The sequence below is a fragment of the Candoia aspera genome, chromosome 8 (assembly GCF_035149785.1).
Source record: "Candoia aspera isolate rCanAsp1 chromosome 8, rCanAsp1.hap2, whole genome shotgun sequence".
Classification (NCBI taxonomy): Eukaryota; Metazoa; Chordata; class Lepidosauria; order Squamata; family Boidae; genus Candoia; species Candoia aspera.
The window spans coordinates 38,320,229-38,341,275 of record NC_086160.1 but is presented as its reverse complement, the minus strand read 5'-3'; the positions used below and the strand labels follow the sequence as shown (position 1 = coordinate 38,341,275).

The 21,047-nt window shown below is 37.7% G+C and overlaps 1 protein-coding gene across 3 annotated transcripts in view; it reads right to left on the bottom strand.

Annotated features, from left to right (window-relative positions):
• Window positions 1–12,930, bottom strand: part of NR3C2 (nuclear receptor subfamily 3 group C member 2) — a 172,709-nt gene extending 159,779 nt beyond the window's left edge. For 2 of the 3 annotated variants that reach the window (XM_063310297.1, XM_063310298.1), the window contains exons 1-2: window positions 10,402–10,555; window positions 2,569–4,345 (exon numbers count right to left, since the gene is read on the bottom strand). In XM_063310297.1, the coding sequence (XP_063166367.1) occupies window positions 2,569–4,345; window positions 10,402–10,435 (1,811 nt within the window). In that variant the 5' untranslated portion in view covers window positions 10,436–10,555. Of the gene's footprint in view, window positions 1–2,568; window positions 4,346–10,401; window positions 10,556–12,464 lie in introns of those variants that run through there. The other variant, XM_063310299.1, reaches the window with a different exon arrangement.
• Window positions 12,931–21,047: the final 8,117 nt, after the last annotated feature.

The following is a 21,047-nucleotide window of genomic DNA, read 5'->3' as shown; positions in this document are numbered from 1 at the left end:
TATAGTAAAAATCATATAGAAGAAAGGATCTTTTTAAAATAACAATATTTCAGTTTTGCGAAATTTTTCAAAGATAAAAGGTTAAAATGTTAGTAGAGGCAGAAATACAAGAACAGAACTCAAAGAGCTTTAATAAGGTGAAATAATGACAAAATTAGATATTTGGAGAAGAAAAAAGGAATCAAAAGATATTCCACAATTCTGAGAATTCTGTCTGTCTCTCTCTATAGATTTATATTATTGAGTGCAATATTGAGAGCTGTAATAGGAACTGTTTTTTTAATTTGTAAAAGCAGGTTCCAAAAAACGAGCACTCTTCAACCGAGGGGTAGAAAGACACAACAATAACAGATGCGATAGTTTTTAAAAAAAACCTTGAAATCTAAAAGTGGGTTTGAAAATTATTGGCATTACAATGCTATTGAAGAATAACTTAAAGAAAATAACGCTATAATTAATTATCTATAATAGCCCAATTACACACGGTATTCAAATTAGGTAGCTAAGACAGGTGCCATTGTTTGTTTGTTCGTCAGTGAAAAGTTGATTTGGGAAGGAGGAGTTTTAGGCAGAAATTACCACTGCGGAAAGGTGTACTTCATCCTTTCCCCCTTTACATTTTAGATCACTCTCTCTCATAAAACTGACCAGAAAGCTCATGGAATATATGGAATCTCACTGAGTGAAGAAACTACTTGGCAATTGGCAGGCATCACTGGCAATGGAAAACTTCGTCCGAGACTGAACATGCTGTTCTTCTTTACCATTTCAGACTGTCTTTTCATTTTAAGTATGGCATACATATTCAATTGTATGTACTGATGTGTCACATGTCAATGGACATAGGATAAAAAAGGCACTAACGAGAAATATATTAATGAAAACTGGAAAAAAAATCTAACAAGGCAATAGAAAAGAGTAGCAACACCTGGAGAATAAGGAAAAAGCCAGGAACAGCAGTACAAGGGAAAGATCTTTGCTGTCATGTCAATGGAAATGGGAAATACTTCAAAATAAGTATCTTAGTGGTCACTCCTGTAGTATAATACAAAAGGTAAATTCTCTCTGTACCACTATTATGACTGTAGAAAGGTTTCACAGAATTTACCAGAGCAAGCCTTAATTAAACCAAGTTATGGTTCTGGCCTCCTATGTAGACTTATTCTTTTCTTATGAAAACAATAATCACACAGCGTTGTGAATGGGCAAAACTGCTCTATACTACAGCCCTTAATTAAAGCTATTAATCTTTGCTACCTTTTTATTTGCAGAAGGCATTTAAAAATGCCTACAGTTAATAACAATCCTTGTAGTAAAAACAAGGAAATAATGTTGCTGAAAGTTTTGTAACTCATTTTTAAATTTAGCCAGGGAAATCTTATGCAGAACAATCAGTAAACATTTATAAAAACAATTATTGATTTTTTAAAATCATGCATGGTTTATCTATCTTCCTCGTGTGGCGCAGAGTGGTAGGTGGCAGTATTGCAACTGAAACTCTCCCCACAACCCAGGTTCAATCCCAGCAGAAACTGGATTCTCTCTCGGGTAGGCGGCTCAGGTCGACTCAGCCTTCCATCCTTCCGAGGTTGGTAAAATGAGTACCCGGCTTGCTGGGGAAGGTGATGACTGGGAAAGGCAATGGCAAAGCACCCCACTATAGTCTGCCAAGAAAACGTCACAAAAGCGGCGTCCCAGAGGGTCAGACATGACTCGGCGCTTGCACAGGGGACCTTTCACCTTTCACCATGGTTTATCTAATAGCACTGCTTGGATAATTCAGTGAATTTCCTTTCCAGTGTCAATATTCAACATCCATTGGTCCAGACTATGTTTTGCCAACCAACCACTTATTGAGTGTGGATATGGGTGTTAGTAGGGAGAGATAATACAATTTTCTTAATGGTATAGGTGCTAAAATGAGATTTTAGAAAATATATATATACTGTATATGTATGTGTGTGTGTCTGTGTGTATATACAGTACACACACACACACACATACACATACATACAGTACATACTCATACTCTCACAAATGTAACAAAAATGGTCATGTTTCAGGCAAGGTTACTGAAATCTTGAGAGATCTGGTGCTCTCATAATATTTCAAACATTTTTAATACCATTAAAATATTTCAAATCTATTTTTAGAAACTCTATTAGGGTGAGAAGCTTCCTGTGTGCAGTGGGGCTTGTAGATGTTGTTTTGTCAACCTTGGCATAATGAGGGACCACAAACATGTTCAGGTACAATATGGTTATCTACATAACCAGAAAACCTGCTTTCTTTATAAGCAGCCTAAAGTCTTATAAGATAGGCAGCATACACATATTTTAAATGAATAAACAAACAAAGGAAAAGCTTGGAAATCATTATGTTATATATAACATCCAGCAATAAACTACAGCATGTTTATAGGGTAAACTGACCAATATTTTAATAATACATGTTGTATTATGGGTCTCAATAATCAGTTCTGAAGAATAGTAGTGTAAAAACAACCACCACCACCTTACAGCAGGTGTTTTTTTCCTCCGTAGGTACTCAGTAATGAATCAAACTTACCTTGACATGTTTTCTGGAATGTATTCTAGAACTGGATACCCATCATTTCTTCTTCCAGACAATTCAGAATGTGATTTCCATGACTCCACTAGAGGAAATGAGCTCATATGCTGAAAAGGCGCCTCTCTACCAACTGGCCGTGATAAAGCTATTCTGCCTTGAGCGCCAATCCTATAGTGAAATGATTGTCCACCAGAATTCACCCCAACAATGGCAGAAGATGGTAGAGTACTCTCTTGATAATAGTTGTTCTCCTCAGGCTCCTGTTTAATTCCTATAGACAGACCTGAATTTGGAAACCCACTAGCTTCACATGTGCCATCAAATGATGAAACAGGTGGTCCTAAAATCCCAGAAAGAGAGTAGTAGTCTTTATCATCCATGAAAGAAAAATATGATCCATCCATAAATGGAAAGGGATTTTCAGTGTGATTCCCTTTAAAAGAAGCACCAGAACAAGAATGTTTAGCTGATTCTTGCTTTATTGATACTGAAAATGGGGAATCGGAATTGATTTTGTTATTTTCTCCAAGACATGAGCTACTAAATATCCCTTCTGGTTCAGGTTTTATAAACTGAGCAATATTCATCTGATTAGCTACTTCACTGGTAGGGATGGCATTTTCTATTTCCTCTATTTTAGGAAATAGAATTTCTGAAGCACCTTTATTCTCTTTTGAATCTGGACTAGGAACCATGTCTTGAGCTGCACCAGGTCCAACCGCTTTACTAGTTGCAGGAAAGGTTACTGCACCATTTACAGGACTACACATTGAAGACCCCACAGTGCTTACTGCAGGACTAGAAAGAGTGGATCTATTGTTGGCATTGGAAGGGCTGGCAATAGAGCACCTTGAGTTCATATTTGCAGGACTGGATACTGAAGATCTCATTGTAATGTTATTCGGGCTTGAAACTGGAGATTTCACACTACAGTGACTAGGAGGACTTGAAATAGGTGATTTCATGCTACTTATAGGACTAGAAAGAGGAGATCCCACATTGCTAGTATGTGGAGGACTGTGCAACATTGAACCTCGGTTTTCAATGTTGGGTGAGCATGGCAAAGGTGTTCCCTGGTTTACTGGACTATTTACGGTGAAATTTGCAAAGTTAGTAGGAGTAGTTGAGGATACAGAACTAATTCCAGGAGGGCTGCATACTGAAGGAGTCATGCTTTGAGGACTACAATCAGAAGGATTCTTCTCTTGACACACTCTAGGACTTTTGATGATAGATGGCACAATGCCACCATTCACAGAGCTTGAACAGTCTGATATTAAAGGTCTCAAGGACCTACTTGGGGTGTTCAAGGGAGAGGTATGATGGCCATTGTCCTTATACAGTTTTACTAGTTGTTCAACATTTTGATATATCTTTCCAGAAGTTAAGCTTCCTTGTTGACTTTGCTGATCATAGGTAAAGTCAGCATCTCTTACAGAATCCATGTATAAACCCATTGATTCAGCTACCGTTGCAGAAAGTTCCTTGGAGTCTAACTCAGTTTTTATGTCAGAGGTTAAAATACCAGGCTGACTATGATCTGGCTGAAGACAAGAAATTAGCTCAGGTTTTTCTTTGTTGCTTCCTTGAGAACTGGCATTTGGAAAAGCACCAGAAACACAGCTCACATTTATGATCTCCATATAGTTACTACTCTCTTCGGACTGCTCTTCTGCTCCTGCAGGAGTGTAGTCCATAGACTGCGAACCTTGACTCCAGCGTTTCTCCATATCTAGGCTTTCTGAATAGCTGCGATAGCCTTTGGTCTCCATATCTAGCAAAAGAAAACAGCAAATTTATATATAAATATATATGCATATGTCAAAACTAACAGAAGAGTCACTACTCTCACATATTAAAGGACTGTGACTGCACTCCTAGACATATTTACTGTACATACTGAAAAATCATTTCAAATAAAAGAACATGTGATTGAACTGTTCATGCTCTACTTTAATGGCTAATAATTAAAAAATGAATAATTCATTCGTTTGTAACCTATCTATCCTAGGGACTTTTTTAAAAAGTTATAAGCCAAAAAATGTAACTTTTGTACAATTATTTCATTTTCTGTGCTACAGACGGTGAATAAAACAACCTCAGAGTACATTTCATTTTTATTCTTACGTTTGGGGCTTCTTTTAGTGAAGTATGTGACTTAGTTGTCTTAAAATGTATATTGCTAATGAGTATTACATTTTAATATTTCCCACATAGCAAGTTTCTCTCTCCTCCCAAATCCACCCCAATTTGTATTATCTATTGTGGCTGCATCTTAAGAACCTTAAAACAAAGACCTCCAATGCAAATGATGCCCTACATTTTCCATGATTTCTTAACAACAGAATATAGTCATTTGTATTAACGATATTGTGGTAAATAAACAAGGGGCATGGTACCTTTACTGCAGAAAATGTACTAAGTAAATGTATGAATCCAAAATATGCTGCAAGTAAATTATTTCACTCTTGAAAGTATATATGATATTTGGCAATGTTGATATTGCTTAATAATCTACATAATAAATATAACATGCCTCTTATTTAGAGCCCTAAAGAGAAAATTATTACTTTATATACAGCGCAAAACTATATTTATAATCATATAAATGAAACACTTGTATTAAAGAAGATTTATAACTTTATTATTTTGGTTGAACAAATGTTGACTATTTTACATAGATATATGATTAACCCCAATGCTGGATAGCCCAGAATGTCCTATAAAGAAATACAACTCTACAAAATTTTGTTGAACATTTGCTTGAATTTCCAAGGACTCAACTTCTTACCTTAAACATGTAAAACATATGCTATATCATTTGAAACAGACAGTTCTTTCTACATCCACCAAGGAAACACTGCACTGTATGCTGGAGAAATGTGTTTTGGAATCATACTTTATATACATATATACATACATACATACATACATATATATATATATATACACATACACATACATACATACATACACACACACACACATATACATATACATACACACACATACACACAGTATTTACCATATATACTGTGTGTGTTTGTGTTTGTGTGTGTATGGTAAATATGATTTATTAATTTAGTTTAAGCGTTGTTATTTAAACACATGCTTCTTTGAATACAGCCCATGCTAAAGAGTCTATTTAATGTTGTTTTAAAAATTAGCTGTGGTTAAAGTTACACCTTAACTCCCATAGAAATATATACCCCCAAGATGAATGGAAAAAACAATCACTTCTATAAAAATGGCAGAAAATGGCACCACTAACTAAAAGAGTGCTACATTGCTCCCTTAAGAATATAACACTGAACTTACCTTACATGTCAATGAGACATTTTTTGAGTTTAGTGTTTTAATATAGATATGCAAATAATTTGAATATAATAATGTTATAGCATTAAAACAGTCACACACCGTATAGTGAAATCCTTTACTGTTAACCCAGTTACCTTTTCCCAGCCTCGAAATACATTATTACTCCCACAACAACAAAAGAACTCTGTTGTTTTACACAAGTGTCTCAGCAGCAGCAGCCCCAGACTGGATCCTCGAATCACAAACAAGCAATTACAAAATGTCCCATTACCCCCAGGATATGCCCAAATTACTCCCAGTTTAAGAACTGCTGCTTTAACACTTCTACCAGCGTGACTCTCGGTGTATACCGACAAAGGTTTGCTTTGTGAAGGATCCTGAATACTTACCTAAACATCTATGTAGCCATCTAACAAACTGGGTAAACTCAGCAGGCAGTGGGGCAAGACAATTACCCCTGTGTATTCAAATTCATGGCCTTCCATATCTAAGGCGGTACGCTTGTATGTGCATTTGCATTTGAGAGCTATCAATGGTCTTAAGAAAGTCCACGCAAATTATTGAACCATATTCACTTGAGAAGATAATGCCTTCTGTAGGTCAAAGAGATTTGATCATCAATAAACATCAGCTTTGCCGCAAATTTCTTTAACTAAGGAACAACATGGGTCAAGGATTGGAGAGCCATTAGGGATAGCTGCAACACTGGCACAGAGATTTGGAAAAGCAAGATTTGAAAATATAGCACGATACAGATTTACAGAACTTTTTTTAATACACTTGAGCCTTAAATCTGGTTTAAACGGAGCACACATTCATAGAGTTTACTTTCCAACCGCTGACAATTAAAGCACAATACAAATTGACTGTTATCAGCCATGCACTCTATATACATTACATCACATGGACAACGTATTTGGGGAAATGACTCCTTGCTGCCTATAGACTGATTACCATTGCCAAATGTGTGTATAATGCCCCAAAACTAAATTGAGCTTCTGCTGTTTATCAATCGCTAATTTTTAAAAATATTTTTAGCCCAGCTGATATTTAAATTTTTGGTGAGCTTTAAGAGGTTGTAATGGAAGTCATAATAATCAGGATAGTATTTGTAATAATTTACAAATATATACATATATACACACACACACAACAATATAATTTATTGCAATAGAAGTTGCAATAATCAGGATAATATTTCATCAGCCCAAACCAATCCATGGTTATTTAGAATTAAGTACCACAATATTTAGTAAGAATTCTTATGGGGTAAATGTACTTGTTTGTATCTATGTGGCATATTCCTATGCATATTCCAGCAATAATTCCTCTTGGGTTGATTGAGGCTTATTATTATTGTTTTTCAAAACAATTAGGAAAATATGGAAGTCATATCCAACAATATGGAAAGGTACAAGATTGGGAAGATGACCACACATATACCCATCATGCTACTCCCTTTCACAACAAGTAATGTTAGTAAAGTGCAAAAAGTAAGTTTATAAGAGCCTATTCTCTATTCTTCACATAATTAAGGAATCATTCTATATTACAAAAACCAGAAATAAATTATATTCATTGAGTGGACTTTACTTCTATTGGACTGCAGATCAAAGCTGAGTACATCATATTCCAACTGAACAGCAAAAAATACCCATATGGATATATCTATCACTGTTGTACAACAGAATTAAAGTATTAAAACTGAAAAAGAATTAACGGTTCCTCTTTTGTAATATTCTAATAATAATAAATTTACCTGACTTATTAATAAGAAATCACTGACATAGTTATCCAAAAGGTATGTAGTTCAAGTGAACTGGTTACTTTTATATTATTTGGATAAATGGCACTTACGTGTTCTATGAACTTTTCATTTTGCCAAATTCACACCTTCTCATGCAAGCATTAATTTGTTTTCTCTTTAGTTGTCTTTGACATACTGTCGATCACCTGCTCTTTCATTATTTAATTCAATTTTTCCCTTTAATATCAATCTTATTTATGTGAATAGAAATTATTCACTTGAATACATACACATTGAAAAAATCGGACATAAAATAGTCATATGATTGCCCCAATCTGACAAATATGCCATTCTATCTTCTCCAAATAAAGACACCTTTATGCTATTATAAATATTTTAAAAAATGGTAAACAAGAAAGATATTTCTGTAACCTTACAAAACCCAGTGATGGCAAAGCATGTAAAACTTTATGTTCATATATTACTAATAACAAATTTATTGACTCACATTAAGCCACTTGTAGAAAACCATGGCATATATCTCTACCAAATTTGCATGACATCATTCAACTTCTGGAGTTAAACAAAAAATTTACACAGGATATTAGAAAAAATGAGTTAACAATTAACCTAATGAAACATTTCAAATATCTGACTTACAAAAATGAGGACTGACTTTTCATAAGGAGAACAGATAATTTCTTAATAAGGGAACAATTCACTCAAAAGTATCAGCTGTGTACCTCAATGCAATGCATATAAAATTGAGCATCTGGTTATGATATTGGTTAATGGTTGACTGGAGGTTAATATTCTTCAGTTGAACCTTAATATTTTTAGTCTATTTATCTCTCTGTGCCCTTGATACTGCTAATTGTAGTTTGGTCAGGCAAAGGCATTAATGTCTGTTTCTGTGTTGTTGTTGTTTTTTAACCCAGACAAAACTAAAGCATTAGCAGGCCTCGTGATTTGGAACAAAAACTCATAGTATCTGGAATTTCAGAGTCATGAATTTGCATGCAGACTTTTATCTGGTGTCCTGTAACTATAATACAAATATCTTAATTTAAACCAAAAAGTAATTTGGTTTATCTGTAATATGCTCTAAAATATTGATTTGGAAGCTCCCAATGATAGAGAACACAGAAGCCTACCTTTTAACAGTGGCATCAGCAATCAAAACATTTTAACCCTGTCCCACAAAGTTTAGGACAACCTAAGTTATATTATCAAGTACTACCTTACAACATGCTTACCAACAGGCTGAAAGTAACTTGAAACAAGGTCTTCCATTTAATTTTCATTACTAGCCATACCAAAGCAATTCTTTGTTGTCTTATAATTACTTTCCCAAAAACTCAAGTCCCAGCATACTAACTCACCACATTAGTTTTCCATCCACAATGTAGCATCTTGAGCTCAATGAATAACAGAGGTGACCTATCTGTAATTCACCTGGTAGGGTTGATGCTAGGGTACTAGGCAGATCACACAAACATGAGTTAATTTGGAGTTTCCAAGAGAGAAAATTTAGGTACATTTCTGATTATCCCATTGAGTCATTAGATTTCTGTTTTACAACATAAATGAGCAAAACTGAAACAACACTTCCATTTGGCCTAATCTGCAAGCACTAAAACACAGTTCAGACAACTCAATCACTGCCTCTTTATTTTGACCAATCCATACATTGCATAATTATATGAAACAATATCCTATAACATCACCTGGCTCACATATGGATGCATTTGTAAACAGAACTTGAATGCTATCTTCCAGTATGGTATAATAACGCAAATTCAATTCCTAAACTAAGGTTCAAAATACCAAGCCATCTTATTAAGCCTACCAATTTAGAATTTTAAAAAGTGCTATGCATGCTGCCTTTGCATCTTGAAAGAAAGGCAGGGTATTCATCTAATAAATTTGCAAAAAAATGTTTAAGAATATCTTCCTGCACACAAATTCATTTGAAATGAATTCTACATTCAAAGTTTTCAGAATATTCCCTGTTTACTTGAACTGAAATCAAGGAAAACTATGGGTAGAGCTATTCAGGTTTCATTTTGAACTTTAGAAAATGTGCATACAGCGATAAAAGAACCTATTCTGTGTGGGAGTGCACGAAACCTTTACTAATTCCTGAAATATATGCTAGTCTTTATTTTGCACCTCAGGCTGGACTGCTAAGTCAGTTCCCACTACCCTTTAACATTTCAACATTCATGCTGCCCAGAGTCCACTGGAGTTGGGCAGCCAATAAATTTAAGTAAATAATGACAATAACATAGCAGAAAACCCACCCTGAAGTCCCCAACATAACCTACTTCCTAAAGAAGCCAGGAGTCCCATCCAGTGGAGCTTGCCAGCTTCCCACCCAGACAAAGCATCCTAAAACCAGTAGTTTCTTCCTTCAAGTTCTGGGTGTTTAGACTGTCATCTAACACATTCTGTCTTTCCAAACTCATATTTTAAAAATTCCTATTCTATTAAAACGGGGCATTAGGTGAAATACTTTTTCTCCTGAGGATCTCATAGTAGGGAATCTGCAGGACAACCGTCGAGAGTTAAAATTAGACTGGAAGAACCCCTGATGCAAAAATTTACCGTCTTCTGAGACAGGTATAAACATCTCACCCCATCCTCTCCTAATTTCCAGCTCCTTAACCTGGAGATGATTTGCTTGTCTTGTAGATCACCCCTTAATACAATTTGAACAGTCAGAATTTCCCAATCACACTTGTAATACCTGTCCTATCCCTCACCTCTCCTCCAAGTGTCATCCACCCAAGTCCACATCCACGATCAAAAATACCAAAGCTTGGAACTGAAAAAGGAACGAGGACGAATTTCTTCTTCATAACGGGCTCTTAATTCCAAATTTGCCTGGTCCACCGACACCGTGCACGGCAGAGGGAAAGGCGGTGGGGGGGGGGGGAGTCGCTAAGGTGCCAAGTCCTTTTAAAAACATGTCACATGCTCAGATAAAGTTCAGGATGAGGTTCCTCCTCTCCTTCTCCTCTATTGGTCGACGAGGAGAGCGGAGCCACGATACTGGAGTCTGTAGAGAACTTCCATTGGACAAGCCCTTTTGTCAGTCACCCGGCAGGCGACATGACTGATACAAAGTTGCTGCGACACAAGCTAGAAAATGTATCTCTTCTTAAAGCTGTAGAGCCTATGTAGCAGAACGGCTAGCGTCGTTTCCACGGGGGAAGCTGTAAGTTCCCTCCCCCTCCCTCTTATCAATGCCAGGAAAAGTGAGATTTAGGAATTAATCTTTGAAACATTTCACCAACGCATACGACTAACAACTTTCATAAGAACAACAGCAGAAGGATAGAGGCAGCTTCTGAAAGGAAAACCCGCTCAGTCCGGCCTCTGAACGAGAGTTACAACTAGACCCCACGCCTTCAAGTTGCGAGTCCTTCCCAAATTGCATCCCTCCAACCACCTCCCCCGCCACCTTTTAAAAAACAAGCTAAGATCTGAACTGGGGGGCTGGCTTCCCAAGTCGCCCTTGCCCGGCCCTAACAGACTCTCCACCTGTATCAAGGTAAGCGCTTGGGGAACCCCTTCCCATCTGCCCTCAACCCTACTCGCGAAAGCAAGGACAGTCAAGCTTTCATCTCATGTAGTGAAAAATTGCCACGTTTAAACAAGGGAGGAAATCCATCTTGTCAGCGCAATAAGCAGCTTCTCCCCCCCCCCCCCAAAAAAAGCAAACAGAAACCTATTAAGAGGCTCAAGGACTTGCCCTCTGGTTCTCAGAATGGATTTTCTTGCGTCTAATAGATTCTTTGCCAACTGCTTCTTGGGATTATTTTTTTTTTTTAAGTTGCACGGACTGATAAACCAGGGCCATAAAATTGACTCCCAAACTCTAGCCCTTTAGCAGGTCTGGGAAACATTTCATCACATGCTCCATCTTTGTGGCCAGAGTTTCTAAATATATTTTAGGAAGACAATGACATTCTCTCCCTCCTTTTATTGGACGGGCAGAAATGCCGCATGTTTTCGGGCTTCATGGAAAACTATCTCAACTCCACACACCCCCAAATTTCTGACACCACCCAAACGGCAGCGGTGTTAACATTCCCCCTCCTTCCGCCAGGAGACAGCTCTTTCCCCCTCCCCTCCGTTTGCGTACACACCCTTCTCGATCCCGTTTCTCTCGATATAACACCCAGCTTCCCCCCACCCACCCAAAAAGCAATAGCCTAGAGGAATAAAGTTTAATGAAATTTGAAGCAAGCCAAGATGCAGAAGTCCACCAATGGCACGCGAGATAGAAATCACTCCAAAAGAACACTTTCAAAAGGCAAAATGTGCTTAGCACATTAAAAAAAAAACCGCCCCCTCCCAGGCTGTTTTCTTGCAAAAGGGGGATCCAGCTACTCGAAAATATAGATTGACTATTTGAGATGTCACTTGTCCTTAATGTTTTCAGCCTTCTGATACATATCGATCCGCGTTTTTGGAGCCAAGATCAGCTGAAGAATTAGCTAGTTTAGCTCCCGTGCCCCCAAAGGCCGAAATGCTCTAGCGATTCCTTTCTCTGTCTATTTCCCCTCCCCGCCCGATAAGTTTTAAATTGGATATTCAGAGGACTGGCAATGACCTGGAAGAGCCTCTTCTGCATATTTTGGCTCACAGAGGTACTTCGTATGACCAGTGCCACCTATTAATCCTTCTTTTATTCTCCATGGAATACATTTTAATTCCTCTCCAGGAAAACGCTCCCTCGGTCACTCTCTCTCTCCACCTGTCTGCCTTGGGACTCTGATCAAAGAGGTGCTGTGGCGTTTGGGGGTTTTCCTGGACTCACCTTCATTTTTCTACCTCCGTTTCGACGCGCGATGGCCGGAGGAGCAAGTCCCTCCGGGTCCGCTCTAGAAAGCGGCCGATTAGGAAAGAGTAGCGACGAATAAGGTGAATTCGGAGGAAATCTGGGGTTAAATCCTGAGGGAGACGGGCAAGCCCTGGAAAGATCTTGCAACGGACCCCGAGGCGGCGGCTAAAAAATGAAAAAGCAATCCTTTTTTCCGTTCAACTGGAAGCGTAGAAGTCCACTTGGTTGAACCTCCTTGGTGACAGCTCTCCGCAAGGAGGACCGGCTGGAGGGTTGTCCCCGGCTGTCACATCGCCGACCGCGGCTGGGAGGCGTCGGGGAGAGAGGATCGAGCGTTGGACCCAACCGAGGTTTAAAATTCGTATTTGAAAAAAAAAAAGAGGGCGGAAATCAACCAACTTATGTCATTCCAGGTAAAACTCCCGTCTGCGCCTGCAGCGCCACTGCCGCCGCGGGAAGAGGTGGGTGGGAGAGAGAGCGCGCAGCTTCAGAGGGTGTAAACTTTCTTTCCCCTCCCCTGGCGTCTCTTCTGAGCAGCCCAGACTGCGCGTGTGTCCTTTCTTCTTCACCTTCCTTCTCCCGCTGCTGTTTTTTCCTCACTCTCCTCCCTGCTTCCCAGTATTTTTCTCACACGCTCCCACTCCCACACCGGGCTGCCGCTGGAGCTGGTTCCTGGTTTGCGGAGCTGCTGGAAAGAGCGGGGGTGGAGGAGGAGATGGAGGAGGAGGAGGGCGAGAGGGAAGGGGATCCAGGCGCCCTCTCCGCAGGCGTGTCTCGCAGCGAGCGGCGGACGCTCAGAGCCAACGAGATCGCCTCTCCGCCTCCTTCCTCCCGCCCCTCTGGCACGAAAGGGAAGGGTGAGAGTCGAGAGCCGCGCGGACTGCCTGCGACCGGCTTTCCCGTGCGGTATCTGGCTCTGGGTGAGCGGCTCGGGTTTGCTTTAGCGCACAGATGGAGAAGGGAGGGATGCCCGGGAGCCAGCCAGACTAGCGAGCGGACAAAGTCGACGCCCTCGTACCGCGCGGGGGTAAACGCTGCCGCTAATAGAGAAACGAGTAGGGCTGTCCGCGGCCTTTGCTGTTCGTAACTGCTGTCTGGGCGCTTCTTCCCTCCACCTTTGCTCCACTCCAGCGACGCCCAACAGGTTTTTGTTTCTTTTTCAACCATCCTCCTCCCTTCCCGTGTCTATACACGTGCCGGCTGGAGGAAAGTGAGACGCGTCTTGCTTGCAAAGTTTATAAGGGCTGCCTTTAGATATTCGGAGGAATTCGAGCCTTAAGTTCTAGCAAATCCAAGGATATTAATGGTGTGTGCCAGTCTGTGTAAGAAGACCATTATTTCTGAATCTCTCTCAATTTCTGAAATGAACTTGATTAGAAGATAGAGAGGGGGAAAAGAGGCGGGGCTCCTGAGGGGAGGGGCAAGAATGGGGACCCACCCTCCTGAAGCATTTTTCTCCCTTCCATTTATGAACCACTTCAAGTTAACAGCTGCTTCTCTTAAAAAGGGAATGTAGAGATGCTTCTCTGTTGCATGCTGGCTACGGAATTCTGGGAGTTGAAGTCCACACATCTTGAAGTTGCCAACATTGAGAAACATTGGTCTAGATAACACTTCTGGTTGACTGAGAATAAGGGAGTTGTGGGTCATACTAGAAGGTACCATGTTGAAGCAGATTGCTATTTTTAAAAATAATACATTAGAAATGCACAGTACATATTCCCAAGATGTTGTTTTTTCAGGCTTTAGTAGTGCTCTCTTAACTCATTTTGTCTCTCTTTAAACTGCCAAGAGAAATAAAATGGTGGGGAAAAAAGAGAGGACATTATCAAAGATAGCCAGAATAATGGAGAGTTTAGCATTGATTGATTTGGAAACCTGATAGATTCATGCATAGTGCAAAGAGAAAGCAGATAAAGATAAATTATTCTCCACATACAGGTAGTCCTCACTTAAGCAATAGTAATTGGGACCGGCAACTCCGTCACTAAATGATGCGGCGGTAAAGCACAATGTCACGTGACTATGCCAACTTACAGTACCTCGGCAGTTGCAGCAGTCCCAGTTGCCATCGTTAGGCAAATCTTGTGTAGTCGCAGCATGCCACAGTCACATGATCGTCATTTGAGACCTCCTGCTGGCTATCCCATTGATTTTGCTTGTCAGACGCTGGCAGTGAAGGTCACAAATGGTGATCATGTGACTGTGGGATGCTGCGTCTGTCATAATTGCGAGCTGGTTGCCAAGTGACCAAATCGCGATCACATGATCATGGGTATGCTGCAACGGCTGCAACTACAAGGACCTGTAAGTCTCCCTCATTCAGCACTGTCATAACTTCAAAAGGTCGCTGAACGAATGGTCATTCACCAGGGACTACCTGTAGTATGAAAACTTGGAATCATTCAGTCAGATGGGTTAGTCAGGAGAGATCAGAAGGAACAATCTTTCACATGATATTTAGATGGTGATGTTTTTCAAAAGAGAAGTAGGCATAGCCATGGAGGCTAAGTCTAGCAGTCTATTAAGTTGGTAGTTAGGACTTTCAATAATAACTTCAATATAACTTCAGTGTCCCAAGACAATGTAACCCAGTGCTATACCTTCATATGAGAGTATCTGATTTAACAGCATCGGATTTTGGTTTAACATAGCCCTGCCCTATTCTGGTGCTTTTCCAGGACATGCTATAGGATGTAAAATCCAACCATCTAGGTAGCACCAGTTTATGAACCACAATCTAGATAGCCTTTAGTATGATCTTTTAATGTCCTTGTAAGGAGATAGATAGATAGATAGATAGATAGATAGATAGATAGATAGATACAGAGAGAGAGAGAGAGAGAGATAACAACTTTAAGAGATGGCTTTCCATATACCTATTATTGTAGGTATAACCACATTGAAAGCAAAATGCAAGTGGTCCATGTGTACATTTATGTTGGAATACAAAATTTATGAAAAACTGACTTCGTAAAATCTAAAAATAACAGGGAAAATGTTTTAAAGGAATGTCTGTGCTAAACAATGGATTAATAGTTAAAACAGTTTGTAGCTATTGTTTTAAAGATTTTGAGGGATTATCTCTTGAATTCTACTTGGCTTCAGTATATGCTTGGCACATGAAACGTGTATTAAGTAAACAGTATGACCTGGATTTCTTTAGCAGCCTCTGAGGTACAATAGTCACAATTTAACTTCTTTAAGAAATCTGTGCTTAAATGAAACCAAAAATTCAATTCTATTCATTAAAAATTATTTATTCATTAAAAAGTGAAGTAAAGGTTAATATTACCTATATATAGATCTGTGGAAGGAAGAACTAGAATATCCAGTTTCAGCAAATCAATGGGGCCAGGTACTAAAAATGTGAACTATGCTACTTATGATTTAAAAATGAAGCTAATTCATCAGAAAATGTTATTTTGGGTCTATTGGATCCCTCAAACAATGTTTAAAAAGAAATGGACATTAGACTTTTTTTTAATGAATTTGAAAGTTCTTTAATTCATACAGTTTGGACTTGCTCTGTTCTGGATTCAAATTAAGATATATATTTTAACATAAGCTTGGGAGAAAATACTGCATTTGAGGAACTCACTGTGATATTGGATTGTATTCCTAAAATATGGAATATGTCATCTGTCAAGGAACTTTAACTTTATCAAGGTGGGGAGATAGAAAAGAGGATAATTTTATATAGCTGGAAAGAAAAGCATTGTCCTGATTTTAAGTAATGGATCCAAGATATGAGTTTGTTATCTGTTTTTGAAAAGTCTGTGTGCTGTAATAGAAGAACACGAAACATGTTGGTATATGATGCAGATTTAATAATAAATTTGATGACTGAATCAATTGCATATGTAATATGAAAGTGTACTTATTTTAATGGATATTTTCATTTTTTATGTGTAGTTTTTGTTTAGTTCATTTAATCACCATATTTTTTTCTTCACTATATTATCATTATTCAATGTTGACTTTTTTCTTTTACATTTCATTATTTTAACAATATTGCTTTAAAAAGGCAAAATGAATGCAGTTTCAAGAATAGCCTCCATGTTTTATTCTTATGACATTACGGTTATGATTTTTGCAATGCTAAAATCGGATATGATTTCCTGTGTGTAGAGACCAGTTTAACCGCTTGAAGTATGGCAGTTAAAATGAAGCTAAATAAATACATACATACATACATACATACATACATAACCAACCAACCAACCAACCAACTTTATTGAGCAGTTACTTAACTCATCCATTTATTTATACTCCATGTTTTACCATTATTAATTTTTTTTCCTTAACAAACGGAATATTGGCATCATTCAGAGTTGTCCAACTGCAAGTACCCCGAGAAAATGTGAATTTTCTCAGCATGGAAAGTAGAAATGGCACCACATAAGGAAAGAGATCAAGCAACTATCACCACCTGTAATTACAGCAGTAGAAACCATTAAAAATGGCATTAGAATGAGTTGAGGAGACCATCTCTTGTAGGCTGCAATTTTTGCACTTGGCAGTTTGGAGGAACTGATTGCTGATTACCTTATACACTGAACTCTAATTGCACAGAAACGTTATTTAATGTGATTTTTTATGCATATTTAAAATGATTAATAATATAGATCATTGTGCTTTAATTATTCATGTTCCTTTTTCATAATGATTTTAAAATGTAACAGTCTTATTGGAGTGTAATGTTTATTTATGTTTTATTTTGAAATGAAATATTTTTGTAATGATGCTTTTGCTATGCATTCATTATGATGATGATGATGATTAAGAACAAATAACAATCCAATACACTGGATAGGAAATCAATATCATCAAATAGTAGTGTTGCCCAAACATCATTTGTGGTTAATAAATCAATAATGAACTACAAAGAGAATGCATGAGCTACTGTGCCAGGAATATTCTATTTGTGCCGCTGAAATTTAAGGATAGAGTGAATGTATTTTAATATGCTAAGGAGATAACTTATGGATTTACAATGTAACTATATTATTTAGGATGTTTATGTACTATTTCTTCACACACTTTCACAAACACAAAAGCTATTTACACTGAAAAATAAACAAACAAATGAAAGAGTTGACAGATCTGAAAGGTTTCTAGCTCCTGCCTACAGAAAGTATATCAGTTTTTTAGTTCAAACATTTTGGAGCAGGAATCTCCACAAGCAGAGTATTAAAGCTACATAGACTCACTGATTATTTCACATCTCACCCCTGACTATGGAAGGATGTGAAAAAGCATCAACAAATGACCTTAACTTTTGGGACTTCCAGGAAGAAATGGTGTACTGAAGATGGCTCTGCTAAAAGTGGAGCCAATGACTGCCGCAGAGTGAAGAGCTGGCAAGTAGGCTGGCTCTTCATAATTCCCTTCTGGACAAGGAGAGGACGAGATCGCCCACAAGTGCTCCATACAGTTGTTCCTCGCAAGGAGACTGCAAGACAGTGGTCTCCAGCCAGTTTAGAGTTCTGGGAGATAAGGAATAGCCATCTTTTTGCTCAAACCACAGTTGGTGCCTTCAACAGGACAGTGGGTTCCTCTTCTAATCACTTTCAGAAATTGCTTATTACTTGCTTTTCAGCTATTAGGAACCTTTGGATTGACAAATTTTACAGCACTGGGTGAGTTTCCTTCAATCCTTAGTGAAAGAAGTTTTAAATACAAATTTAAGGATTTTTTTTTTTTTGGAATAAACAGCAAAAGGGTGATTAGAACGTTGATTTTGGAAAGTTACAAACAGACTAAGGATCCAGATGGATTTGAAATAAGATTTTGGAATTAATTATAAGAATCCTTCCCATGGGAAAATGCTTTTGTTTTGCATGCTCTAAAAAAAATAGGATGAGAGTTTGAAGGTTGGAACTAGAGGGAACCAGAAGGAATTAAAGATTACAATTAAATGAGAAGAACACTTAAATTTGACTTACTAATAGATAATGAAGCAAAATATTTTAACACTGGGCATATTGAAGGATATTTCCAAACAATGGACTTAGAAGTTAATTTTAAGGGTGTCTGCCCCTGTAAGATAGACTATGTTTAAAAGATGTTATAAAAGAGGAACAAGTTATATCTGACAAGATTGAGACTGATCTGAAAATAGATTTAAAAACAGGCTACAAGAATGATATGGAAAAAGATGCTACACTGGACATACAAAAGGAACCATCTGATGTCTTAATAATTAAAAGGGATATACAAATAACAAACCAAGAGAGTGGCCTAGATAACTTTCTTATATATTTACAAAAGTGGCTTGTTAAAGCTTTGAAGAATTTTGTGACAAGGGACAAAGAAAAAATGAAATCAAGTTCTTGAACATTATTTGAGGTACTAAAGATCAAGATTGTTAAAAGTAAAAGTAAGGGATATAAAGTGGGTTTATTTTATCAAGGTTAAAATAGAAATGATGTTATCTCTGGTAACCCTTAATGGATTTTTGCTGACATCAAGACTGAAATGATGAGGCTTGAAGGATTTGCTTATAGATAAGAGTTGGGATATGGGAAGAAGAGATCATTTGTTGTATTTTAAGAGAAGGTGATAAGTAACTAAAATTGTTTATACTTGTGATTGAAAGGGAAGTAATTTATTTCTTTTATTTACTGTATTCTTTTTTACTGTATTCTTTACTGTATTCTTTATTTTACTGTATTCTTTACTGTATTCTTATTTTTTTCTTTTTCTTTTTCTTTTCTGCACTAGTTTTTAATTTTAAGTTTGTATTAGTTTTTTATCTTTTTAATTGTAATTTTTAATACAATTACTATAAAAACACATGACTTTACTTTTAATATAGTAACGTAAAATATGCATTTATATAAGAAGAAAGACATCTAAGAGATTATGATTTTCAGGGTTTTGCAAAAGAGAGAAGATACAAAGAAGTATTGGCATACAATTCAGAATACTGCTTAAAGGATTATAGTCACAGAGGAAGGTATAGATTATTTTTTTTCAAAGGGGAAAGTATAGATTTTTATTTTATTTTATTTTATTATTTTAGCTATAGTTTATGAAAATATTTGTGGGTGAAGTTCCTGGAACCACTGAATTACACACTTGGAAGAACTTCTGCTGATGCAGAGGAGTTCCAGCAGTATAACTAACACCTAGGTACAGAGTGGGGTGCGTTGTTGTTGTTGTTGTTGCTGATGTTATTATTATTATTATTATTAGATTTTTATTCCACCTTTTAAATATATATTTGGTTAACTCAAAGCAGCCAATATACCTAATACTCCTTCCTTCTCCTCTTTTCCCCACAAAAACAATCTTGTGAGGTGGGTTGGGCTGAGAGAGTGATTGGCTCAAAGTCACCCAGCTGGCTTTTATGTCTAAGGAAGGGCCAGAACTAACCCGATTTCTAGGCCAGCACCTAAACCACTATACCAATTTTCAGTTAATTTCCATTGTTTAGGCCAACAGTCTGTGTTTATCTGTCTAAATTATCTGTTCTCTGTGATGACCTTCTCTGTGATGGCACTCCCCTTGTGTCATTGTTTCCTCTGCACACTTTTTTCTTCAATGGCAGGCATTGCCTGGCAATTTCACCTTGATAAACTTCCCATGGACTGTCATTGATCACTACAGTCTCACAAGCCTGAGAATTGAATTATGTGAATTTCTTTTGATCTACTAATGTTCTAGATTGGACTCCAGCCAGTAAATAAACAGTCACAATGGTACATAACCCACAATAAAAAATAAAATATAAAGCAAGCACTAATAAACTAAAACATTTTATTAACCTTGCATCAGAAGATAATAGAGAATAAATTGAACCTGGATCAGAATGAGACAGATGTTTGCATACAGTATTTAGTATAATTATACACCTGCCTTTCCTATGTTGGCAAGAGGTTATGAAATTAAAACAAAGCTGTTAATAAATCCAAATGAGTTTGCCTATAGATTAACATACAGAATAATAACAGCAACAGCAGTGAAGCAATAAGAAAATTGCCATCCAATGAATACTTGAGGAAAATAAAGCAGTGTTATGCCATATTTCAGTGAAGGAGGCTCTTCTACCAATTAGGCACTACTGCAGGAAAAGACATATGTTACATTGCTAAAAGACATATGTTACATTGCACTTCTGAAAGTGGGGAGCAAATTGACCAAGTCATCAGATTCCTCTAAGAGAACATCCTTCAGATTTCTACTGTTGTCCTTTGAAATTCACTTTTCATTTTCCAAATTCTCTGTCATTCTGCATTTCCTCAGATGCCCTGTAGGAAGTCATACAAGATACCAATCCCAGTGCATTTTAAGTGTCTCAGACAGTGTTTCTCAACCTTGGTGACTTCAAGATGTGTGGATTTCAACTCCCAGAATTCCCCAGTCAAGCTATGGACACATCTTGAAGTTGTCAAGGCTGAGAAACACTGCTCTGAGAGCTGAAGCTGAACATTTTCTTCTCACTTTGGCAGTGTAACTGTTACGTCTCTCTCTCTTTCTCTCTCTCTCTCTCACAAACAATGGCCCTATAAATGAGAATGGTAGTGCTAGAGACCCCAATAGTGAAATTACCAC